The 19014-nt window shown below is 55.6% G+C and overlaps 1 protein-coding gene across 1 annotated transcript in view; it reads right to left on the reverse strand.

The window, feature by feature from the left end:
- Window positions 1-19014, reverse strand: part of SORCS2 (sortilin related VPS10 domain containing receptor 2) — a 491606-nt gene that overhangs the window by 19063 nt on the left and 453529 nt on the right. Inside the window, exons 13-18 of the mRNA XM_043906091.1 lie at window positions 15122-15213; window positions 13936-14043; window positions 10411-10531; window positions 8923-9056; window positions 8021-8149; window positions 5182-5353 (exon numbers count right to left, since the gene is read on the reverse strand). Coding sequence (XP_043762026.1) covers window positions 5182-5353; window positions 8021-8149; window positions 8923-9056; window positions 10411-10531; window positions 13936-14043; window positions 15122-15213 — 756 coding nt within the window. The remainder of the gene's footprint in view (window positions 1-5181; window positions 5354-8020; window positions 8150-8922; window positions 9057-10410; window positions 10532-13935; window positions 14044-15121; window positions 15214-19014) is intronic.

Raw genomic sequence — 19014 nt, forward strand, 5'->3', positions numbered from 1 at the left:
AAAAGCCTTGTCATAATCAGGAAGGTAATAGTGGCAATGTAAGAAAATACAAAAAGGCAGAGAAGCAGCTAGAAAGGAAAAATGGTAGCATCACCACAACACCCACCACCCACAGCGAAGTGTTTCCATGCAGATCTGCATGTGTGTGTGTGTTTATTCCTGAGTGCTTCAAAAACACTGGGAAGCCTCACGCTGAGCCAACTGCCAATTCACGTGTAATTGTCAAGGATATAACACAGAGAGACCCGTGTTCGCCGTACCCATTTCTCCCCGTGCAAACATCTTGCAGAGCACATCACGGCTTGGAATCCACAGTGATTCATCCATGATTCAGTCACCCCTGGGGTCCCTACGGCTACCCTTTCACACCCAGACGTGCCTCTCCATCACATCCCTGACTTCATGGGGTTAGAACCTTTAACTTGTTCTCCATTGCTATAATTTCATTATTTGGGCAATATCCTCTAAATAGAATTGCTGGGATTAGCTTTCTCACTCAGTATAATTCTCTGCAGATTCACCCAAGCTGTGGTGTAGAGCCTGTTCCTTCTTATTTCAGAGTACCACCCGTGGGATGGACGTACCAGCTCACCTCGGGTTTATCCACTCGCCCGTCGAGGACATCTGGCTGTCTCCGGGTTCTGGCTCTTAGGAATAAAGCTGCTGTGAACCTTGATGTACACAGGTTTTCTGTGAACCTCCTTGTTTCTCTCGGATAAAGGTCCAGGAGTGTAACTGCCTGTGGTTGCTGCATGCTTAGTTTTTAAGGAAATGACCAACTTTTCCAGAGCGGCTGTACCATTTCACATCCGCGTCAGCCATGTAAGAGGGACCCAGTTTCTCTGCGTCCTCACCAGGGTCTGGTGGGACCACTGTCTTTCATGTTAGCCATTCCCGTAGGTGTGCAGGGACGCCTCTTTGCGTTGCATTTCCCTGATGGCTAACGATGCTGAATGTGCTTCCCTGTGCTTATCTGCCATTCTCTTCAACGACACATTTCTCCATGGTTTCTGCTTATCTTCTAATTGGCTTGCTTGTCTTCTTATGGTTGGGTTCTGAGTAATCTTTATATATTCTGGGTACTAGTCCTTGTTGGATATGATCTGTAATTATTTTCTCTGTGGCAGTCTTTTCACCTTCTTCGGCTCTGTCCCAGATCAAACATGTCGCATTCTGATGAAGGCCAGTTTATCACATTTCCTTCATGGATGGTGCGTATGGTGTCAACGCTAAGAACTCTCTGTCTAGCCCTAGAGCACAGGTATTGTCTCCTGTCTTTTTTCTACAAGCTTCACAGGTTTCCATTTAAGGCTGTGATCCACTCTGAGTCGACTGCATCAGGCATGAGGTTTGTTTTCACCGGCTCCTCCTTTGTTGATGCCCGTCCTTCCTCCGCTGAAATGCTTTGGCGCCTCGGCCAAAATCATCCGGACCCGTCTGTGCGGGTCTGTTTCTGGGTCCCCCATCAGATCTTGTTTTCAGTTCTGAGATCTTCACAGAACTTGGATTCCCTTAAATCCAGGGCTGTTTCCACACCTGGATTGGGTGCGTGTGTCTGTGGCTGTGTACGAATGCAAGTGTGTGGTCACGGGTGAACATGTGTAAGTGTCCGTGTGTGTGTGTGTGTTTGTGTGTGTGTGTGTGTGTGTGTGTGTGTGTGTGTGTGAGAACAGGAGTGTACACCAGTGTGTGTACCCACTCCAACCTTGTACCCACTCCTCCCCAAGGCTTCGACGCGGGAGCCAGTGGCCTCTTCCGGACAGTGGAGGGCAAAGGACTCTCTTCCAAGAGCAGCTTTCTGCCGTTCCCTCACCCTTGCCCCTCCAGGCGAGGCACCCAGCCTGCTGGGATGGTGGGCTGCCAGGCGTGTCCTGTCCTGGGTCTGGATGGAGTGCCCCGGCTGCGACCAGCTGCTGGGATTCCGGGCTCTAGAGGGCAGCAGGTGGCCATGTTTCCTGCAAGTCAGTCCTGGAGCTCCGGGCGGCAGCTGGGACCTCTCCGAGGGTCCAGGTGGCCCCAGGCTGGGCAGGGGGCTGCACCCTCCTCTGCAGTGAACAGAGCCTCCCCCCTGCCCCGCACACACACACACTGCCCCAGGGTTGCCCGAGGCTGGAGCGTGACTCTCAGGGCCAGGCTCAATCATCACGGGCCAGCAGGTTGATGCACCCTTGGCTCAGGTCTGGGGGCTGCAAACCAGGAGGTGTCCACACGGAGCCCCCAGGCCTGGACCCAACGCCAGCTCTGCGCGGCCCCAGGTGGGTGCTTCCCCTGTCTGAGCCTCAGCCTCCCCAGCTATAAAGCCAGCTGGTGGGAACACAGCCCGTGGGCGGGGGAGGATGGAGGGGAACATGCCCACGGGGCACCTGCACATCCAGTTCTTCACACGGGACCAGAGCCCCCGCTTTCAAACATCAGAGGCCGCGTCGGCGTTCCCCAGTCCCACTGGGCAGGCATGGAAGGACGTCGTCTACATGAAGCCCCACTCGGTTCCCCCAACACGTTTGTGACTGAAGCCTCCGATGCCCAAGAGCCGTGAGCCGGGGGGGGGGGGGCTGGGGCCCCGGGTGGGAAAAGGGGGTTCTGCACCCCCTTTGTGCTTTCCTGTCATTATGAATTTCCTGTCTGCTTGTGAGTTTTTTTAGCTTCTATTTTTGAATTTTCTACCATGAACATTTGTTACATCTATAATCAGAAAAATAAGCACGCTGCATATTAGTTTAAATAGACTAGAAGGGAATAAATTAACAGTGATCACCTTGATAGAATAAGATTTTGGGTGACATTTATATCCTTATGTTTTTAATGTGTTTCCCCAGTGTTCTACAATGAGTATATACTGTTCTTAAAATCAGAAAAAAAAGTAACACTTATGCTAAAAAGAGAAAGAAATACTAGGAGACAGGGAGGAAATTTATATGTTCATATGTGTGTGTGTGTTAGTCGCTAAGTCATGTCCAACTCTTTGCAATCCATGGACTGTAGCCCACTAGGCTCCTCTGTCCATGGGATTCTCCAGGCAAGAATGCTGGTGTGGGTTATCATTCCTTTCTCCAGGGGATCTTCCCGTCCCAGGAATCGAACCCAGGTCTGCCATACTGCAAGCAGATTCTTTACCATCTGAGCCACCTGGGAAGCCCCATATATATGTGTGTGTGTGTGTATACATATACACATATATGAAATATTTCTATATCCATCCTTCTATATTTGTATCTATGTCATCCATTAACTATCAATGGTTTTTTCATCAATCTACATCTATTTATCATTTATATCTATCTATCTATTTATGCATCACTATGAACAAAGCTAGTGGAGGTGATAGAATTCCAGCTGAGCTATTTCACATCCTAAAAGATGATGCTGTGAAAGTGCTGCACTCAATATGCCAGCAAATTTGGAAAACTCAGCAGTGGCCACAGCACTGAAAAGGGTCAGTTTTCACTCCAATCCCAAACAGAGGCAATGCCAAAGAATGTTCAAACTACTGCACAATTGCATTCATCTCACACGCTAGCAAAGTAATGCTCAAAATTCTCCAAGCTAGGTTTCAATAGTATGTGAATGGAGAACCTCCAGATGTTCCAGCTGGATTTAGAAAAGGCAGGGGAACCAGAGATCAAATTGCCAACATCAGTTGAATCATATAAAAAGCAAGAGAATTCCAGAAAAACATCTGCTTCATTGACTATGCTAAAGCCTTGACTGTGTGGATCACAACAAACTGTGGAAAATTCTTAAAGAGATGGGAATACCAGACCACCTGACCTGTCTCCTGAGAAATCTGTAAGAGGGACAAGAAGCAACAGTTAGAACTGGACATGGAACAACAGACTGGTTCCAATTTGGGAAAGGAGTACGTCAAGGCTGTATATTGTCACCCTGCTTATTTAACTTATATGCAGAGTATGTCATGCGAAATGCTGGGCTGGATGAAGCACAAGCTGGAATCAAGATTTCTGGGAGAAATCTCAATAAACTCAGATATGCAGATGACACCACCCTTATGGCAGAAAGTGGAGAGGAACTAAAGAGCCTCTTGATGAAAGTGAAAGAGGAGAGTGAAAAAGCTGGCTTAAAACTCAACATTCAACAAATGAAGATCATGGCATCCAGTCCCATCACTTCATGGTAAATAGATGCGGAAACAATGGAAACAGTGAGACTTTATTTTGGGGGGCTTCAGAATCACTGCAGGTGGTGACTGCAGCCATGAAATTAAAAGATGCTTGCTCCTTGGAAGGGAAGCGATGATCAACCTGGACAGCATATTAAAAAGCAGAGATATTATTTTGCTGGCAAAAGTTCGTCTAGTCAAAGCTATGGTTTTCCAATAGTCATGTATGGATGCAAGAGTTGGACCATAAAGACAGCTGAAGAATTGATGCTTTTGAACTGTGATGTTGGGGAGGACTCTCGAGAGTCCCTTGGACTGCAAGACGATCCAACCAGTCCATCCTAATGGAAATCAGTCCTGAATTCACTGGAAGGACTGATGCTGATGCTGAAGCTCCAATACTTTGGCCACCTGATGCAAAGAACTGACCCTGATGCTGGGAAAGATTGAAGGCAGGAGGAGAAAGGGATGACAGAGGATGAGATGGTTGGATGGTATCACCGACTCGATGGACATGAGTTTGAGCAAGCTCCGGGAGTTGGCGATGAACAGGGAAGCGTGGCATGCTGCAGTCCATGGGGTCACAAAGAGTCGGACACGACTGAATGACTAAAGTGAACTGATTTATCTATCATCTATTACAGAATTTGTGCTGGCTATGAGATTATAAAATAATAATTTTTTTTAAAACTGCCTGTTTTTCTTAAGATTCCAAATTAGCTAGATCAGTATAAGGAGAGGTTTAAAACATTCTACTGCCGCCCACGGGAATGAATGAATCTGACATCACCATGAGGTAAACACCCAGGCAGACGTGTTTGAAGCCGTCTCTCCCTGGACCTGAGCTGGCGGCTCGCTGCGCCATCGCCCCCTGCCCTCCACTCTCTCCTGAGTTTTCCATTTCGTTGCTTTAATGCTGGTTTGGACCTGGGCAGGGGTCTCCAGGGCACTGTTAGCTCCCGCAGTTTGGAAAACGCTGGTCCGGATGACTCCGCACCCCAGGACTCCGAGGGGGAGAGGACGCCGCCCACCGCCCCGTGCGCGCGGCCGAAGCGGCCCCTCACCTGCTCCTGCCGCACCACGAACAGGACGTCCTCGCCGGGCCGCACGGCCACCGCCTCGCCGCGGATGCTGACCTGCAGGCCCCGCGGCGGCAGGAGCGGGCACTGCAGCCGCACCGGGCTCTGCCGCGGGTCCACGCCGCCCTCGCACACGTTGGACACCAGCTTCCGGTACCTGCGGCCAGAAGGCGGGTCAGGGGCTGGCGCGGGGCGGGGCCTGCCGGCCGGCCGGCCGACTTCGCTCGCCGTGCGGGGCCCCCTGGCTTGGGACCCCCACGCGTCAACCCCCCTCCCTCTTCCTGACTCGTCTCTTTGCTCTTTCTGCCCATTTTGGAGCTGGGGAAACTGAGGCTCAGAGAAGGGAATGAGCACTAATGGCAGGACCCACGTCCCTCACTGGGCCGAGCTGTTCTCACAAGGATGGTGAGAGGTGTTGTTGCTAGGGAGGCGACTGAAGGAGCCAGAATGGATGCTGCGACTTTGCTGGGAAACGTGGTCCCGGGAAGCCAGAGTGCCCCGGAGGGGCTGGGACTTCCCGCTGACCCGGCATGTGGCTGTGGACAATCACAGTCCCACGGGAGGCCTCCTCCTCTTACACCGAGGGACTGGGGCCGGATGACACCCGATTCACCAGCTCATTCACGCAACGCGAGTTGCCTGAGCATCTGCTGTGCGCCAGGTGCGGGGGTCGAGGTCATCCCTCGCAGCCCCTGCCTTTTCAGGGAGGACTGTCCAGTGGGAAGGCCGCCCTCACCAAACCACCCCCCACATCAGGGCAACATCACAACCCTGAGAGTGTGGGGAAGGGGCTGAACCTGGGGATCTGGTCCCCAAGAAAGGGGCTTTCAGCTGAGAGCAGGAGGTGAGCAGGAGAGTGAAGTGTGTCTGGCAGTGGAAACAGTGTGTGCAAAGGCCCTGTGGTGGTGGGGGGCAGGTGTGAGATGAGGGTGGGGAGAGGCTGGCAGGAAGAGCCTAATGCGCTCTAGTAAACTGTTAGGGCTTCCCTAGTGTCTCAATGGTAAAGAATTCACCTGCCAAAATGCAGGAGACATGGGTTCAATCCCTGGATCAGGAAGAGCCCCTGGAGGAGGAAATGGCAACCCACTCCTATATTCTTGCCTGGAGAATCCCATGGACAGAGGACCCTGGCAGGCTATAGTCCATGGTGTTGCAAAAAGTCAGACACGACTCAGCGACTAAACAATAACAACAAACTTTTAGGAGATGTTAGGAAGACCCTGCTAGGGTGGCATCAGCTGAATTGTTATCATGCAAAGATGCATGTGGTTAGTTGGGAAGAAAATACCCTCCCTAAGAGCTGCCCACCCACAGCCCCTTGGCATCCAGAGTGTGCAGATGGTGTGAAATGAAACCCTTTGCCCTTGATATGGGTCCTGACTCTGACATTTCAGACAAGAGTCCCTGCTTGCTAAGCCCTGGAGCAGCTGCTGTGGCTCCCTGATGGAGGGAGGGATGGATGATAGATGGATGATGGATGAATTACTGGAGGGATGGGAGGATGAACGGATGGTGGGTGAGTGGGTGGAAGAATAAAGAGATGGATGGTTGGATGGACAGATGGATGATGGATGGATGGGTGGACAGATGGGTAGATGGATGAATGGATGAAGGATGGATGGGGAATACACAGATAGATGATTGGATGATTGGATGGATAGAGGAATGATGGATGGATGGGTGGGTGGATGGATGGGTGATGGATGGATGGGGAATACACAAATAGATGACTGATGATTGGATAGATAGATGGATGATGGATGGATGGGTGGATGGATGGATGATGGATGGATGGATGATGGATGGATGGATGGATGGATGGATGGATGGATGGATGGATGGACAATACACAGATAGATGATTGGATGGATGGATGGATAGGTGAATGATGGACAGATGGGTGGATGGATGATGGATGGATGAGGAATACATGGATAGATGACTGGATGATTAGCTGGACGGATGATGGGATTTATGCCGCTGAGGTCCAAGCCTGCAATCTCTGGCCCTACTTTTTGCTTCTTCAGGCTCTGTCCTGCCCCATCCCCAGGGGCAGCAACCTGGCTTGTCTAATAAGTCCATAGGCAGTTCACTCCCTCTCAGAACTTCCCCACAGGGACACAGAGACCTTTAGATGAGGCTTGCGTAGGGCCTGTGGAGCCGCGGGCTCCCGGCTGTTACACACAGAACGCTGTTATAGTTTGATCCCTGAGACGCAGCACGCTCAGCCTCTGCGAGAGCAAGGAGGTCACACCTGCGGAGCACTTCCCTCCCCCTTATGCATAGCGTGTGTCCATCACACCACACACCGAGGGACACGCCATGTGTCGGAAAGCTTAGTCCAGTCCAGGGGACGACTGGGTGAGTGTGACAATAACTGGGGATGTTCCATTCCCACAGAGTAAGCTCGGGGCCCAGGGTGAGTCAGGGAAGGCTTCCTGTAGGAGGCGCCATTCAAACTGAGACCTAAAGGGAGTGTGAATATCTCTGGCCCAGCTCAGGCCTGGCTCGCTCAGGGTTGGCAAATGGGGAGGGGCTTTGGCACTGCAGGGACTCAAGAGGGGCCAGGGAGGCGGGTTCCTTCAGCGCCAAGGCCAGGGACCGTCTCTGCCTGTTGCTTTCTGTTTGGAGCCGGCTCAGGGCATCTCTCCTCCCTGACGCTGACCCACCTGGGCTCCGAATGGAGAGCCCTGGGTGGGGGGCAGAGTCTGGGTGACTTGCAGGAGCCCCAGCGCAAAGTGCGGTCAGCCCTGATTTCTCTCTCTTGGGCTCCACGCGAGCAGCCGTGGGCACCAGAACCATGGTTCTGCCCCATGCGACTCACCCGAGACTGCTGGTGTAGGTCTGGCCCAGGACACAGTCATCAGGGGGCGACAGGGGGTTATACCAGAAGTTGGCAAAGCACTTGTTGGCATCGGACTCCGAGGAGGGGGCACGCTCAAATCCATAGTCACTGGGAGGAGGAAGACATGGCGGTCAGGAGACAGGCAGTGGCAGGGATGCGAGCCAGCCCAGGGTAGGTGCCCCACACCAAGGACACACAGAGGCAGATCCACAGGCCCCGTCCCAGAGGGGAGAAGGACTGAACGCGGATGGTTACATTCCAGGTGAGAAGGGTTGCAAAGGGGATTCTGGGAATTACAGCAGAGTGCTGAATCCAGCCTGGGCATCCTGGAGGGCTGCCTAGAGGAGGTAGGCTGACTCTCAATGGAAGATCAAGACATAACCAGGGGAGGGGGGAAGGGCACTGCAGGTGGGGACCAGCCCCTTCAGCGCAGGAGCCAGAGCCGGGAGATGCAGGTGCAGATGGCAGGACGAGGAAGGGCGAGGATGGCTGGGGAGGGAGCCGGCTTCCAGAACTCGGACATTCTCCTGTGGGTGGTGGGCCAGCACAGGAGTTCTTGAGCGGGGTGGGGATGGGGCGGGTGGCCAGGGGGCTTCCAGGTGGGTCTCTGGACGGTGGAGGAGGGGCTGGCTGGTCCCCAGGGTGCCCTCCATCTTCCTCCATGTCCCCGCCCACCTGGGAGCAGGCCACCCCATGCTGGCTTGGGAAGGATGCCCATGGATTCTTGAACGTGGGCCGGACCAGGTGGCTGGGTGCTCGGGCCCAGGATAAGGGGGCCGTGCTGGAGCGTGGCTCTCAGGTCGTCCCCAGGGGTGGCGGCCGCGGGGTCCGTCGGGCAGCACTGCCCCCTCCCCAGGGCTGGGGCAGAGAGGGACCCTCACCAGAGGAAGTCCGAGGCCCGGCAGGGGCACACGCGGGCCGTGAGTGCCGCCGTGAAGCTGCGGCCTGTGACGCACCAGGACGCCGGCTTCCTCCTGCGGAAGCTTCTCTGCTGGCCCATGACGCAGCGGTCACCCTGCAGGGGGACACAGGGTGAGGGGCCGCCCCGCTGCGGCCCCCACCGCCGGTCTGGCCCGTTCCTCGTCCCCCCAGCCCGGGCAGTCTTTGGGGCAGGAAATCGGGGCCCAGGGGGAGGGCTGTGTGTGTACCTGAAGCCGCCCTGGGGCAGCCCGGCCCTGTCCATCCCCATCCCCCCAGCACTCGCTGGGTGCTCTGTACCTGGCCGTGCTGGGCCCTGAGGGGGTCTCAGGCCCCGGAAGAGAGGCCCCACGCAATCCTCAGGCCTGAGGGTTTCAGGTGGGCCCTGTGAGGCTGGGATGAGCCACGGCTTCCAGGCCTCAGGGAACACACAGTAGATGCTCGGCCAACAATCCAAACAGGACATACCGGTGCGAACAGGCACCATGGCGGGTACAGCTGAGGGCCCTCCCTGCCCCCCGGAAATCCTTGGCCCCTCCACTCTAAAATCTTGACCACCCAACCCGAACTGCCGCGGAAGACCATTTCTGGTCCTCACGTACTCCCCTCCATGTGAATAGTCCTCATTTTGCTGTAGGAACAGTTTTGTGTGTCTGAGATTATGGTGTGCGGGCTGCCCCAGACCACTGATGTTACCTAAGGACCAACCTAGACAGCATATTAAAAAGCAGAAACATTACTTTGTCAACAAAGGTCTGTCTCGTCAAGGCTATGGTTTTTCCAGTCATGTATGGATGTGAGAGTTGGACTATAAAAAAAGCTGAGCGCTGAAGAATATGATGCTTTTGAACTGTGGTGTTGGAGAAGACTCTTGAGAGTCCCTTGGACTGCAAGGAGATCCAACCAGTCCATCCTAAAGGAGATCAGTCCTGGGTATTCATTGGAAGGACTGATGTTGAAGCTGAAACTCCCAATACTTTGGCCACCTGATGCGAAGAGCTGACTCATTTGAAAAGACCCTGATGCTGGTAAAGATTGAAGGTGGGAGGAGAAGGGGACGACAGAGGATGAGATGGTTGGATGGCATCACTGACTCAATGGACATGGATTTGGGTAGGCTCCGGGAGTTGGTGATGGACAGGGAGGCCAGGCGTGCTGCAGTCCATGAGGTCGCAAAGAGTCGGACACGACTGAGCGACTGAACTGAACTGAATGTATGATACCCGCGCCCTGTTACCTTCCCTCCATCCCACAAATCCGGGAGCCCGAGCACAGCTGGCTTAGGGCTGGGTCATGCCCCTGTGCCCCTGGGTGTACCCACAGACCCTGGCCCAGGCCGCCCAGGAGGGCTGGCAAGCCCAGCAGGAGGACCTACATCCGGGGAGGCCGGAAGCCTGGCAGGATGGGGGTTTTGCGGGCAGAGGGGGTGCCCTGCACGGGGCCCGGCCCACCTGCGGGTTGGCAAGGTCCCAGGAGCTGTAGTCATCCTCGCCGCACCGCCTGGAGAACCAGGGCCGGAAGTCTACCTTGACCAGCTCCCAGTCCGAGCGGAAGCTGATGTGGCCGAAGACGCTGGGGAGGGAAGGAGGGGGCAGGAAACCGCCTTAGTCTGGCCCGCCCCCAGGCACCCACCGGTCCCCTCCGGGCCTCCGCCCACACCTGCCCGGTTGGTCCAGCGGTCTCTCTCCTGCCCCCGCTGGGCAGCCCCGAGACGGACCCTGTGCAGGGCCGGGCAGGCCACAGGCCTTTGGGCATCAGCGTCAAGCATTCCCACCGCCATCGCCCGTTATCTACGGCTTGCGGATGGCGCTGCTGTGGGTCATCCCAGGTGGCCCCCCACGGGCGAGGATGCGGGCGCAGTGGGGTCAGGAGCCCGGCCCGCCCTCAGTGGCCAGGCTGGTCCTGGCAGAACTGTTTTGCAGGATGACTCATGGTCAAGCTGTCTGTGTTCTGTGCTGGCTGGCTTCTCCCCGTCTGCATCCCCGCCTCTGTTGGCCTGTCCATACTGGGGGTTGGGGTGGCCTGTGCTGTAGAATCCCGGCTCCCTCTGCATAGCTGGGCCACAGAATTTCCCCCCCAAGCAGACCGGATAATCCATGGAGAGGTAGGGAGTCATCCCCTGGCTCAGAGAGGGCTGGGAGCGCTGTGTTTGTACGCTGCTTGGTCTAAATCCTCACCACAGCCCACTTCACAGAAAGGAAAACTGAGGCAGAGAGAGGGTGAGTAACTTGCTTAAGGTCACAGAGCATGTTTGTGCCACTTCTTCGCCCACGGCGATCATGTGCTGAGTGCCTATCATACGATGCCCAGATCCCTCGCTCTCCAAGAAGGCTGCTGCTTAACGGGTTGCCACCTGATCCTCCCAGCACCTCACGCTTGGGCTCCAGGAGCCCAGCCTGCACTTCTCTGGTCCTTCTCCAGTTCACCTGTAGGACCCCGGCCATATTACCAGAGGTTGAGCACTTGGATGGAGGAGGTGATATACTCACTCCAGCCTTGGTCCCCATTCCAAGCTGACAGATAGGACCTGGATACTTGGGGAAATCATTCATGGTCTAAAGGGCACAAACGCCAGTCTAGGAGAGTAGTTGAGAAGGGCCTTGGAGTGTTTTCCCAGGGACATGATGGCTGGCTCTGCATGCCTGAGGCTGACACCGGAAGAGGAGCTCCGGCTCCAAAGGACACCTCGGAGCCAGACAAGCCTGGTTGACACCTGTTTACTTGTCTGTGACCTTCGGCATGTCCGTTCCTCTCTGTACCTCCTTTTCCTTTAAAATGGGGACAATGACACTGGCCTTTTGGGATCCATGGTGGATTAGCGATGGTTTGTGTAGGACACTGTAGAAGGTTTACAGACACACATGCACACACACACTCGCTCTTACACATACACCCCCCGACACACACACGCGCACATGTTACCTCCATTGCCCCGAACAGTCCCCAGAGGCAGACACTATAATCTTTACCTCACAGACGAGACCCTGAGCCTCTACAGGGGCCTCTTCTGGTCCTTGCAGCCTCCCTTGGCCTTGGCCTGGCTCCCCCCGCTGTGGTCCACCTCCCCATCCCGGGCTCTGAGAGGCCCGATCGTTCTCCACTGGCTCCTGCCCTCCTTGCCTGCCTGCCCACGGGCAGCCCTGGTGTCTGGAGACACCCTGCCGTCCTCCTTCCAGCCCAGCCTCTCATCCAATTGTGTTCAGCTGCCATAAACCACCCTGCTTTTCTGCTGCCCGAGACGTGAGCCAGAACCCCCGTCACCCCAGCCTGGACCTCTCCTGTGCAGGCGGACGTGGCCCAGCAAGGCCCACGTGGCCCGCTTCTCCTCCGCCTGGTCCAGCAGCTCTCAGAGGGGCTCCCGACAGAGAGGTCGTGGAGGGCCCGGATGGGGGTGGTGACGGTGGTCGTGAAGGTGTCCCTCTGGTCCGCTGTCCCGACTCCCGTCCTGATGGGGACAGTCCCCTCCTTGGGAGTCTCACCACATGGGGACTGTCTTTGCCACGACGACCCCTTCTCGCAGGCAAAGCCAGCTGGGTTGTTACTTAAATGGGGCATGAGGGTCTTAGCTCATTGAAGGGATGTCCTTAAGGGACGTCTTCACACCAGTATTCTAGCCTGGAGAATTCCATGGACTGTACAGTCCATGGGGTCGCAAAGAGCCGGACAGGACTGAGCGACTTTCACTCACTCACTCACTCATGCCAGGTCCTCCGCATGTACCTCCTGTCTCCGCTCTTCTGGAAGCCGTGTTATGACGGAGGTGACCGCGGCGGTAAGTGCTGGCGTGCGCCCTGCCCCTGCCAGACTCCCGCCTCCCACATCCACTCCTCCTCACCACCCCAGGGGGCGTGCTGTTAATATTCCCACCTTACTGACAAGGAGACTGAGGCCAGGGGCCCCTCAGGACAGCACGGCCGTGGCCCAGCTCCTGGGGAGTAGGATCGGTCTCCTGGCTGGTGACTTTGGGGCTCTGATGCCCGGCCCAGGAAACACGCTCTGGCCTGAGCTTGACCACCATGCAAACTCCTGGGCGGGCTGCACAGACCCCACCAGGGAGGTCTCTGAAAAGAGGCTGGTTCACTTGATCTAACTAATCCCCTCTGTGTCTCTGAAGTCCTGCCTTTTATGAAGCCTAAACGTTCAGCTGATACTTTGAGAAATAGCTGGCATCTGGCTAACTCTGAGTTTTAGGAAGTCAGTGCCTTTAATGTGTGTGTGTGAAAGTGAAAGCGTTAATCTCTCAGCCGTGTCCGAGAGTAGGTACCCATTCCCTTCTCCAGGGGCTCTTTCTGACCCAGGGATCGGACTGGGGTCTCTTATATCACAGGCAGATTCTTTACCATCGGAACCACCTTCTGAAAGTCGGAAAGTGAAAGTCACTCAGGTGTGTCTGACTCTCTGTGACCCCGTGGACTATACAGTCCATGGAATTCTCCAGGCCAGAATACTGGAGTGGGTAGCCTTTCCCTTCCCCAGGGGATCCTCCCAACCCAGGGATAGAACCTGGGTCGCCCGCATTGAGGTGGATTCTTTCCCAGCTGAGCCACCAGGGAAACCCAAGAATACTGGAGTGGGTAGCCTAGCCCTTCTCCAGGGGATCTTCCTAATCCATCACCTTCACCATCATCACCACCATCATCATCTTCACCACCAACAGTGTCACAATCTCAAAGGGCCAAGTGGGCAGTGATCCAGGGCTGACCCTTGACTCTGAGTCCCACCCCTCACCAGCCAGGTGATCCTGGGCAGATGACAGATGTCCTTGGTTAGGGACGAGTGGCCGCCTTCCAGTGGCAGAGGATGGTGGGAGACAGGGAGGCAGGTGTGAAGATGGAGGTGAGAGTGAGGAGGATGGGGAGGGAGGCGGGGGGTCAGTGTTGAACCCGCCTAGAGCGGCAGGGCCTGAGGTGGCCCTCCGCCACAGCCCGCCTGGGGTTCGGCTCTGACCTGCCTGCCCACCTCCCGTGGGCACTCACGTCATGACCAGCGTCTCGTCGCCGGGCTCACTCAGCAGCCCATCCACAAACACGGAAGTGCTGGTGAAGTTGTGCGTGCTCCAGGTGAGGCCCTCGTCCACGCTGAACCTGCCAAGAGAAGGGGCAGCTGGGGACACAGTCTGCCTCCAGGGCCAGCTGCCTTGTCAGACCCAGACCAGCCCACGCCCAGGGGCCAGAGCTGTCCAGCGGAGGTGGCTGGGCCAACAGGTGGGGCAGTGGCCAGCCCAGTATCCCCACCACAACTGGACCCCATCCTCACACTCTCGTAGGAGGTCACGGCAGCCCCCTGCCAGCGCCAGGGGGCATCCACGTCTGCTCAGGGACACCACCGTCAAGGAGCCCTGGGGGTGTGGCCTGAGATCCCCTGGACTGCAGTTATCCAGGTCTTAGAAATCCAGGTCAGCCCTGCCCAGTGCCCAAGCCCAGCCCAGGGTCTGCCGGGTCACACGTGGGAGCTCACTGCCTCCCAGTGTGGCCTATCAGTGTTGCCAGCTTGCCCTGCAGAAAGATCTTTTTCAGACTAAAGTGATACTGGCGTCCTGACAGCTCCCCCGGCTCTGCCTTCCAAGTCCAGAGTTCACATCTGACCTCACATCCCCACAACAGCCCTTCACACGTCTGAAGCTGATGCCAAACCCACTCTCGCCTGGGCACATGCAGCTGGCTTCCCTGTCCTTCACCTATCTAATTGAGGTCCATCCAGAAAAGTCACCTCCTCTGGGAAGCCTCCCTGCTCTCCCAGGATGGGGGGTGCTGGTAGAGGCACCCTCACAGCCCCAGGCCTCCCTCTGGCCCACCCGATCATGCTGGGTCGTCATTCCCCACCCCTTTGTCTCCCCAGGCCTGGCAAGGAGCAGCTATCAGCAGCATGGGTGGGGGTGGTGGTGGTGGGTGGTGGGTGTTGGTTGAAGGGGCTGGGTGTGGGTGGTGAGGGGGCCGGGTGGTGGTGGGTGCTGGGGAGTGGGTGGTGGGTGGTGGGAGGCAGGGTGGGGGTGGTGGGTGGGGAGTGGACACCGCAGAGCCTGGCATTAACCCCCTTGGCGGGGTCTGGTGCCTTCGTCCTGGGGTCCTGCAGGGGGGGCCACCCTGGGGAATGCTCCGAGGAGTTCCCCGGTGGAGAGGACCGGCCCCCGCCGCACTCCACGCCGGGCGCCCGGGGTCTTACTTGAGAATCTTCAGGGGGATGGAGGTGTCCTTGATGGCCACGATCACGCCGCCGTGGTCCAGGTAGAGGATGTGGTGCTCCTCTTCAAACACCTGCGGGAGACCGCGGGCGGGGCTCTGAGGGCAGGACCCGGGGAGCGCTGGGAGGGCTCTCAGGTGCGGGGGTCACTCTCCCGGGGACAGAACTGCCCACACACTGCCTGGGGGGCTGCAGCAGAGTCTAGCTCCCTGACGCAGGGCTGGTCAGAGGGTTCCTGGTGTCCCCAGGCCATCCCCTCCCTCCCCCAACCACCCAGACTCAATACGAGTGGGACGAATGGCATGAATGCACGCTGATGGCAATTTCTAGACCACTGACCAGAGAGAAAAAATGCAAATAAACCCTGCAGGTGGCCCTGCCTATAGGAAAAACTCAGGCAGCAAAAAGGCCAGCAATGTGAGATCAGAAAGAAATTGTAGAATTCAGGAAAGCATTTAGGATAAGCATCCACTAGGAAAAGCAAACCTCTGTTTAACATTGATTCAGTTCATGTGCCGCCTCCTTCAGGAAGCCCTCCCAGATGCCACGCTGGGTGGGTGTGGGGCGTCTCTGGGCCCCCTGTCCCAGAACTTACTGCATGAATTTGTCATTGTTTTCTCCAGCCAGGGAGCTCCTCAAAGGCCCAGTCTGCCTCTGAGTCCTCTCTGTGGCCCGGTACCGGCTCAGCTCATGGCTGGAGGTGCCAGGCCTCAGGAAGTGTGTGTGGGATAAATGAATGAATGAGTGAATGAATGAATCCCCACCAAGTCCTTAGGGGACAAAAGGTTGAGAGACCTGGACAGGGCTCTCACAGGAGGAAATACCTCTGGTGGTCAGCTGGGCATAGCCCCAAATGTGCTCACAACCCTCACATGTGGTCAGACTCCCCATCTTGATACCCTCCTCCCACAAGGACAAGCAGGGGGCATTTGCCCTGTCTACCCACGGGGGAGACAGTGCCTCCCAGTCTCCCCATGGGAGCCCCACAGGTGATTCCACCCTCATTAGCTGGGGCCTTGGAAATCAGGCGGCTCCAACCCCCATGCAGCCATGAAATTAAAAGATTCTTGCTGCTTGGAAGGAAAGCTATGACCAACCTAGTGAAGTGAAGTCGCTCAGTCGTGTCCGACTCTTTGCAACCCCATGGACTGCAGCCTACCAGGCTCCTCCATCTGTGGGATTCTCCAGGCAAGAATACTGGAGTGGGTTGCCATCTCCTCCTCCAAGAGATCCTCCCAACCCAGGGATCGAACCCGGGTCTCCTGCACTGCAGGCAGATGCTTTACCCTCTGAACCACCAGGGAAGCTCAAGCAAAAACATCTCTTTGCCAACAAAGGTCTGTCTAGTCAAAGCCATGGTTTTTCCAGTGGTCATGTATGGATGTGAGAGTTGAACTATAAAGAAAACTGAGCGTCAAAGAATTGATGCTTCTGAACTGTGGTGTTGGAGAAGACTCTTGAGAGTCCCTTGGACTGCAAGGAGATCCAATCAGTCCATCCTAAAGGAGAACAGTCCTGAGTGTTCATTGGAAGGACTGATGCTGAAGCTGAAGTTCCAACACTTTTGGCCCTGATGCGAAGAGCTGACTCATTGGAAAAGACCCTCATGCTGGGAAAGATTGAGGGCAGGAGGAGAAGGGGAAGACAGAGGGTGAGATGGTTGGATGGCATCACCGACTCAATGGATGAGTTTGAGCAAATTCTGGGAGATGTTGATGGACAGCGAAGCCTGGGTGCTGCAGTCCATGGGGGTCTCAAAGAATCAGACACGACTTAGCAACTGAACAACAAAACAGCACCCACAGGGAACCCCAGGGTCTTTGCACATCCACTGCTCTGGTCTTCTGCACCTTGACCAGTCAGCCGTCCCGCAACCCCATTCCCTGCCTTTCCCACTTCCCTGACACCCTGAGCTCTAGAGGGCGCTCCTTAAATGTTTTCTGGATCACTCCAGTTAAGTCCTGTTTTTAAAATATGCCCCTTTAACACCATGCTGCTGCTGCTAAGTCACCTCAGTCGTGTCCGACTCTGTGCGACCCCATAGACAGCAGCCCACCAGGCTCCGCCGTCCCTGGGATTCTCCAGGCAAGAGCACTGGAGTGGGTTGCCATTTCCTTCTGCAATGAATGAAAGTGAAAAGTGAAAGTGAAGTTGCTCAGTCGTGTCCGACTCTTCGCGACCCCATGGACTGCAGCCCACCAGGCTCCTCCGTCCATGGGATTTTCCAGGCAAGAGTGCTGGAGTGGGGTGCCATTGCCTTCTCCGACTTAACAGTGTAGACGCTGTCATTTGTAATTTACATTCCCAGAGTTTTGCAGTAGAGATATCTCATGGCATCCTTGACAAGCCAGCCTGAGCTCTCCAGGTCTTCCTGCTTTTGTCCCACCCTGACCTCTGCCTCCTGCTTGCCCCCCACCCCAGTAAACTCTCCCGCTCTGACACACGGGCACCCCCTACTCTGTCAGGGACCTGGGCACTCTTGCACCCTCCCGTACCCTCCTCCCATCACAGCAGCTCAGCCCTGAACCGACTTTCTCCCACTTAATTCTGACAAGTTCCCAAATTCGAAGCCTAAGCAAGCAGCTTGCCAACAGTGGCCACTCTGAATACCTTACGGTCAGTTTCTACAAAATACATCTCTCTGTTTCACCAGGTCTATTAAATCTAATAAGCTGGGGCCTGGAGTGGGGGTGGTTTCTGTAATAAATGGACAGGTGGTGACCTTTAAGAGAGTTTAGACATATCTCACTAGTTTTAGTGAAACAGAAATATTATAACACAATAAATCTCTTTTGCCCTTTTCAAAATTCTGGTTTCTTGCATATTATTAAAAAAAAAAAAAAGCCAGGACTTTAAATCAGGGTGCAGGTGAGCTCTCCACTTTGAGGATTAATGTCTTTGTCCAGAGCAGTAGCTGGGAGGGGTCTGTTGAGTGAGGGGCTCAGAGGTGCAAAAGTCGACCTGAAAATAGAGCTTCTTCCATCCTCAGGAAGGGGAGACACAGACAAAAATTTAGTGCATTTTCTTAAGCATTTAAGGTAGAAATTGCCACTCCATGAAGTTGGCAGACCACATGAGGCTTTTTTTTTTTTTTTTTTTCCTGGAAAGAAAGAAACAGCAAGTGCAGAGGGGGTCTGAGCCTCTCCCGGGGCGGAGCACTTGCGTTTCACTGGACTGCCCAGGTGTTGGGCCATCAGCCACCCTGCTCCGTGGAACGCCCTTCAGACGGCAGGCAGCCCCCACCCCTCTAGTCTGAGACTCTGAGTCGCATGTTGGGATAGCGCTGACGGTAGCCCTCGCAGTGTGATGCCCTCAGCCCAGGGGGCCATTTCCTGCATAACTGCTGTCTCCTGCTTCTTGTCATCTTCCTATTTTCCTTTCCTCAGGCCGCACTGAACATCAGATCATCACCCCGTGGATGTGCCCGAGACACCCCTCACCACACACACTGTGCCCCCCCAAACCTGCTCCTCCCCAGTTTCTCCTTTCTTTCCCAAGTCTCTGCCATCCACCCAGCAGCTGTCCCTGCAGGACCCCAGGTCTGCTCTGTGGCCCCCACATCCTGTGCTCGGGGAGTTTGCATGTGGCTTCCTACAGGGACAGCGCCTCCACCCCATCCCTGGCGGTTATTCCGTTTGGGTTGACATTCAGGGTAACGTGACTGCGGGGAGACGTCTCAGACCACGAATCCCCCAGCAGTGGCTGCTGCAAGAATAGCAGGAGGTGGGGGCCAGCCAGGCCTGGGCCCTCTTTTCCCCAATGGCGACGTAACTCCTAAAAGGAGCAGTGTCCGGCTGCTCAGGCCAGGGGCAGAAACAGCAGTGTGTCTCAGAGCTCCTCTGGAAGGGAGGGGGTGAGACCAGACCTGTCTCCAG

This window comes from Cervus elaphus, chromosome 6 (assembly GCF_910594005.1).
Source record: "Cervus elaphus chromosome 6, mCerEla1.1, whole genome shotgun sequence".
Lineage (NCBI taxonomy): Eukaryota > Metazoa > Chordata > Mammalia > Artiodactyla > Cervidae > Cervus > Cervus elaphus.